General features: G+C 65.3%; 1 protein-coding gene across 1 annotated transcript in view; it reads right to left on the minus strand.

Moving 5' to 3' along the window:
- Nucleotides 1–6,146, minus strand: part of AP5Z1 (adaptor related protein complex 5 subunit zeta 1) — an 11,669-nt gene that overhangs the window by 645 nt on the left and 4,878 nt on the right. The window contains exons 5-17 of the mRNA XM_025043173.1: nt 6,047–6,144; nt 5,459–5,624; nt 4,964–5,104; nt 4,580–4,617; nt 4,335–4,497; nt 3,654–3,832; nt 2,821–2,963; nt 2,274–2,414; nt 1,593–1,704; nt 1,241–1,338; nt 608–740; nt 317–531; nt 9–68 (exon numbers count right to left, since the gene is read on the minus strand). Coding sequence (XP_024898941.1) covers nt 9–68; nt 317–531; nt 608–740; nt 1,241–1,338; nt 1,593–1,704; nt 2,274–2,414; nt 2,821–2,963; nt 3,654–3,832; nt 4,335–4,497; nt 4,580–4,617; nt 4,964–5,104; nt 5,459–5,624; nt 6,047–6,144 — 1,687 coding nt within the window. The remainder of the gene's footprint in view (nt 1–8; nt 69–316; nt 532–607; nt 741–1,240; nt 1,339–1,592; nt 1,705–2,273; nt 2,415–2,820; nt 2,964–3,653; nt 3,833–4,334; nt 4,498–4,579; nt 4,618–4,963; nt 5,105–5,458; nt 5,625–6,046; nt 6,145–6,146) is intronic.

Raw genomic sequence — 6,146 nt, forward strand, 5'->3', positions numbered from 1 at the left:
CACAGGGCACAGAGCTCACGGCCGGGCTCTGGGCTAGCGTCCTCATCTTTGACAGGAACAGAGAGACCCTGGGAACGAGGGGGCCTCAGCCAGTCAGCTACAGACGCACCCTTCACGTGGCAAAGGGTTTTGTGGAGGGGCCCCACCGCCCAGCTAGTGAGGCTTGAGCTCGGAAAAGTGGGGGGGGGGCCGTGCCGACTGCACGCCGCCTGCATCCGACCCAAACCCTCGTGCTGCTGACCCTGAGCCCAGGCTCTGGGCCGGGGTCCCCTCCGAAGCCACTTTCCTGCCCTGTGTTCCCACCCTCAACTGGCACCTGGGGATCAGGTCTTGGCTCCGGGAGGCCAGCTTGGTCAACGTGGTCATAAGCGCAGTGATGACCTGCGGGGGACACTTGGGAAGGGTGGCGGAGGGGCGGGACTGGGTGACCTCAAACAGTAGGGCCTCCAGGGCTTCGAAGAACTTGTTGATCTGCTCCACGGTGCACCGCCGGTCCCAGCTCACCGACAGGTACTCGCCGATGGCCCACACCTAGGCGGGGACAGCGCCTCAGACGCATGTCCGGGCCCTCCTGAGTCAGGAGGGGAGGGGGAGCGGCCGGTCTTACCACGGAGGTGAGCAGGACGCCACCGCTGCGCGTGCTGCTGGCACTGCCCGCGAACTCCAGGAGCTCCTTGGCCAGCTCGACCACCAGGGCGGGGTGCCGCTTGCACAGGGCCGGGAACTGGGAGCTCAGCACACTGCCGGGAGAGGACCCCCGCGGTCCGCCGCACGCCCCTCGCAGGCCCCGGGCCCACAGCCCACCCGGGAGGGCGGCGGGCAAGCCTCTGGGCACCAGGTGGGCACAGAGGTAGTTCTGGCCCCTAAAAGAACCTATCACTCCACTGGGGAGGGGCTGGGACCAGCCCTGTTCTCGGTCCTGGGCTTGAATGGACTGGGGACAAGCTTGCAAGGAGCAGGCCCTTAGACAGGGAACAGATAGTCTGGAAGGCTCTGTGGAAGAGGGACCTGGGCCAGTGCTATCGATGACAGGCTTGCAGGAGGAGGGGAGGACACGAGAACATTCTAGATTTGGGATGGAGAGATCTGTATGGCGCCGAGTCTAAGCCTGGGGATGGCGCCGGCAGTGACAGTGCTGTAGCTGAGGACGAAGTGGGGAATGGGCGTGTGGCAAGCTAAGTGCAAAGGCCAGTGAAACCAGGATGGACGAAGCCCCATAGGTGGCCAGCAGGGGACCCACCTGTGCACGCGGGCTTCATACTCTGGGACCTGGTAAAGCGAGTCACTTCTCTCCAGGATCGCCAGAGCCAGCTGGTTGGTCAGGGCCCCGTCAGCGAACTGGGGGTCCAACATGAGAGACTCAGTCCCACCCCCAGCGAACACCATCTCCTGCCACTCTCTGCCCCCTGCCCTGACAGGGGGATGGGCTGGCCAGGTGGGACCCTGGCTGGGGCCGGAGGTGCTGGCCTTTGCTCTGTGACTGTCACTGATCCCCAGCTGAAGCTCTACAAAGGTCAAGGGTGAAACCACACCGGCCCTCTGCTGTGGGTGTCTGAGAGCCGGGGGATGGGGGACCTGGGCAGCAGGCTCACCTGGGTCACTGCCGAGAAGAACACCTGCAGCAGGGTGGGCACAGCCTCGGCGCACTGCACCACCCGGGCACAGCTGGCCATGGGCTGCAGCAGCTGGTGGAGTGGCGCCAACCTGGGGGACACACGGTGTCCTGCTGAGCACCCGCCCTGCCCCTACCCCCCGTAGTGCCCAAGGACACGCTCTGAACCCGTGAACGCGCGTAATCCCACAGGCCAGGGCCCGTGGGAGGAGAGGAGGGTGCAAGTGCCACGGCCTGGACCAAGTCCTGAGACCACCTGCCCCCATCAAAGGAGGTCGCCTGTCACCATGCACATCTCGTGCTCCCGAGCCCCACGCCCCTCATCAGCCACTCGCCCCTCAGCAGGGCCCTGCTCCCAGGGGTCGAGTGGAGGCGTCTGGGGTGCGAGCCTCCTGCTCCTAGCGGGGCTGAGCCTCGTTTCTCTGTCTGTAGAATGGGGTCACCGCGGGGCGTACCTCGCAGGGTTACGAGGACTGACCCGCGTAACAGAGAGCCGAGCGCTGGGCGCTGTGGCCAGTGCCTGCTGGAGTGGGGGTGACCCCGCTGTCTCTCTAGGTCAGGGTGCTAGGCCTGGGGGTGGACGCCAGGGCCCAGCTGCCCTGGGACTGCGCTGTGGCCACACACGGGCCTGCCCCAGCAGCTCCTGGCTGAGGGACCCTACCTCTCCACGGTTCCGCTGGCCTTGGCACGCAGCAGGTGCTGGAGGAGACCCTGGAACTGCGGGTCCCGGGAGGCCTCCAGGCAGCTGGGGGTCCGGAGGGAGGCGTCCCAGAGCGGCCTCTCGGATGCAGCTGGGGACAACCTGTGAGTGGACACATGCCTGAGGCCGGGCTCAACGTGGGCTCTGGGCACAGGCCAACCGAGGCCCGACTCGGCCCCGCCCTCACGGGCACCATTGGTTGGAGAGAGAAAGGAGCCGATGTCACCATAACATCACAGCGCCCCGACCCAGTGGTGGGCCTCAGGGTGACCAGAAAGGGCCTGGGAGCCCAGCACCTGTGGGGGGTGGGGCGGGGCCATGCGGGGCCACCGCTGAGTGACGGACAGGCGAGGGGCTCCGGGCTGCCATCGGAGGCGCTGAGTCACAGGCGCTTACTTTGCAGAACACAGAGCAGCCAGGGGAGGGTCAGGGAAGGGGAGGGACACAGTCAGATCGGTGAGGAGAAGGGCCTGGGCACGTGTGACCAGGTGGCGCCCCTCAGGCTCACCTGAGCTGCAGGTCCAAGGCCGCCGTCAGACAGGGCAGGTCGAGCAGCGCGTGGAGCATTTCCACGGCGGTGGCGGCGTCAAGCAGGGACGGGAGGAGTGCCACGAACTCGGCGGTCAGGGGCGGGCTGTTCCAGGCCAGGAACTGCAGGGAGAGGCGGGCGGCTCAGCGGGACCAGGAGGCTTTGGTGGGGCTACCGGCTGGGCGCCGGCCACCACCGAGGGAGGAAGCAGGCCATGACCTCGCTGCTGCTGTCACGGGCGTGCTGCCGTTGGCAGGGGCGTCTGCAGCGGCGCCCCCCACCTTCTCATTCGTCACTGTGACCCAGGATCCAAAAATACCCCGTCCACTTATTTTATTTCTCTATTCTTTCTGCTTCTGCGTCCACTTTTGTGCCAACAACTAAAGCATTTCCACTTCGCTGCAGCCTTTCGCTCTGATTAAAGGAACCACGTCTCCAATTGATTTTGAAAAGACTGCCCACTGACTGCCAGTCACAGAAGACACATCAAAAGCCAATGACACCGAAGGGCTGACCACACCAACCAGAGCTAGATGCTAAAATCTGTACAAACTTGTGAGAACTAAGCCACAGGTCTGGCCTCCACAAGGCTCTGCCTGACGGCGAAGCTGTTTGCCCGTGACACGGGGACACCCTGGGATGCCCCGCACCTCGCCCTCTGCCCTGCACTCCAGGTCACCTGCCCTGGGCCCTGTGGTCACAGCCAAGACTTGCCTGAGGCCCTGCGGTGGAGGGGAGAGCCCGGGACACTGTCCCCCAGCCCTGCCCCCTCCCCCGGCCCCCCACTCTGGCCCAGGAACCAGCTTGCGTGCCTTGAAGAGGTTGGGGAAGCTCAGCTTGAGGACGCCGAGGCTCCTGCCGAACAGGGGGAGGCTGTCCCTGCACAGCTGGAGGAACTCGAAGGCCAGCTCCGGGCTGTGGAAGTGTTCGGAGGGGACCCTGGTGAACAGGTGCTGGTACACGGCTCCCGAGACCACGGCGGCCGCCTCTCCTGAAAGGCACCACGTCCGTCAGGGCAGGGCCGGCAGCAGCACCTGGACCTCGTCGCGACAACACCTCTGCTGCTGGTCAGGGCCCCTCGGAGTCTCTGGCCGAGTGTCCACGGCCGTACGTGTCTCTAGGCCACCGAAGGCTCTGAGGCGTCCACTCGCAAGAGAAAAGCTGAGCTGTCCTCAGCTCCCCAAGGCGGCTCTGGCTCTGCCCACAGACCAGCCACTTTGGGGAGCACGAAGGAGAACGTTCTTTGGAAGCTGCTGGTTTTGTGGCACCTTCCACGAAACTCTCGCGTTCTTACGCAAATGGAATTCTAAGATCGACAAGGCTGATGACACTTTAGTTCGCTACATAAATCCATCTTACAAGTCCCAGCCCAGCGAAGCAACGCCAATCTGAAGCAAGGAAGGGGAGCAGCGTGGAGGGAAAGGCTGCCCTTGACCGTGAACTGCTCTGCTCCCCCCGCAGCCCTGGGCTCAGCGCGTGGGACTGGGGCTCACCGTGGTTCAGGAAGAACTGGGCGAGGGGCAGCAGCGCCCGCACGTGGGTGGGGTCCTCGCACAGCCGCGCCTGCAGGGCCTTCAGGCAGGAGAGGGTGCGGTACAGGAAGGAGGGGTCCTGCCTGCAGAGCACGTCCAGCACCAGCACGGCCTCCACCAGGCACTGTGGACACAGAGGCCATGCCCAGGGGGAGCAGGCGAGCCCCTGGCTTCCCGCCTGCCCTGCTGGCCCACCCAGCACTTACGGCCTTCTGCAGGTCCGCGTCCCCCTTCCTCAGGGCTCCTGGGGGAAGGAAGAGAGTCACTTGTCTCTGCTCCAGCATCAGGACAGCAGGACGACACAGTGCGCTGTTCTCTGGAAGCTCGAGAAGGGGGCGGCAAGCCAGCCACTGGGGTTGGGGGCACGGCAGGGCCTGGCAGAGAGCTGCCCCCAGGGAGGATGAGACAGGACTGACGCTGGGGGACACAGCCCCCGAGAGCCCGGGGGTGGCGTCGGTCCAGTGCTGAGCCCCTCGGGGTTCATGCCTGAAGAAAAGCCCTCTGGGAAAAAGCAGCTGCCGGGGCTGCGGCCTCCTGTGGGCAGCCGAGGTGTGACCTTGAGGGAGAGGGGACAGCACCCAGGGACTCACGTCGGTTACTCTGCTCGATGAGGCGCTGGCAGTACTCGAAGGCTTTCTCCCGCAGCTGCTCCTGGGGGGACAGCAGGCGGCTGGCGGAGGAGGCGGCAGACAGCACGGACAGGGTGGAGCCCTCCAGCTCCGACTTGTCATCTGCAAAGGCGTGTGAAGGTGCACAGCGGGGTGAGGGTCAGGCTCCATACACGGAGGCTGCCCGTCTAGGGGCCACGAAGAGAGCTGCCACTAGGGACACCCGAAGCGCTGGGCCCACTGCCCAGTCTCATCCACCAGCCACCTTCCCGGTCACTGGGCACCCGCAGTGCAGCAGACGGCTCTCCCAGTGAGTCACTTGGCAGAGGAGGAGCTCAGGGACAAGGCCCGACTTAAGTGAGCCCTCGGACTTCTCTGACATGTCTGGAAGGGCCTGCTGGGGCCACCGAGTCTCCGCCAAGGTGGCCAATGTCCCCCAGGGGCGCCCTGGGTCCTACCCGTGTCCGCCTGTCCCACCTGCGTCTGGGGCACCCAGGCCCTCGGGGCTGTGCAGCAGCCACGCCCGAAGCATGGAGAAGGCCTGCACGTTCAGCCACTGGTCCTCCGTGAAGTGCTGGCCCGTGGACAGCACCGTGAAGAAATCCGTGGCCACAGCCCCGTCCACCTCGGTGATGGGGCCTGGCTGTGGGAGGCAAGGAAGACCAGGTAGGGCAGCAGGGTCCCTGGGCCCCCGGGCTAGGGAGGGTGTGGGGGCTGAGACTGGGAGCGTCCAAACTCTTCTAGAACTAGGACACCCCCCACCGCCCTTCGTAGAGGCATAAGCACTGGCACTGGAGTTGAGACTATGTCCCTCCGTCAGATGAGGAACCCTCGCCAGGAGGGTCCGGACCTCAACAGTCACCCAGAGAGTCATGGGCTGTGGGGCTGTGACCCTCTGGGACCCAAAGGTCCCCCTCCTCCAACCAAGTGGAGACAGGAAACAAGGACTGTTCTGGAAGCAGGGCAGGTGGCAGGACAGGAAGTCAATGGGGTCCCATGGGCAAGGCTGGCCAGGTGGCCCAGGGACGCCGAGGAGCAGGGAGGTTCTGGGCCCCTCCGCCTCACCGGCCGGGCCCTGGGAGTGGAGAAGAAGCCCCCGGACGAGTGTGTGGGCCCCTGCTGGACGCTGGCGTAGCGCAGCCAGTCCACCAGCCTCTTGTTCAGC

This window comes from Pteropus alecto, unplaced genomic scaffold, assembly GCF_000325575.1.
Source record: "Pteropus alecto unplaced genomic scaffold, ASM32557v1 scaffold40, whole genome shotgun sequence".
NCBI classification, from domain to species: domain Eukaryota; kingdom Metazoa; phylum Chordata; class Mammalia; order Chiroptera; family Pteropodidae; genus Pteropus; species Pteropus alecto.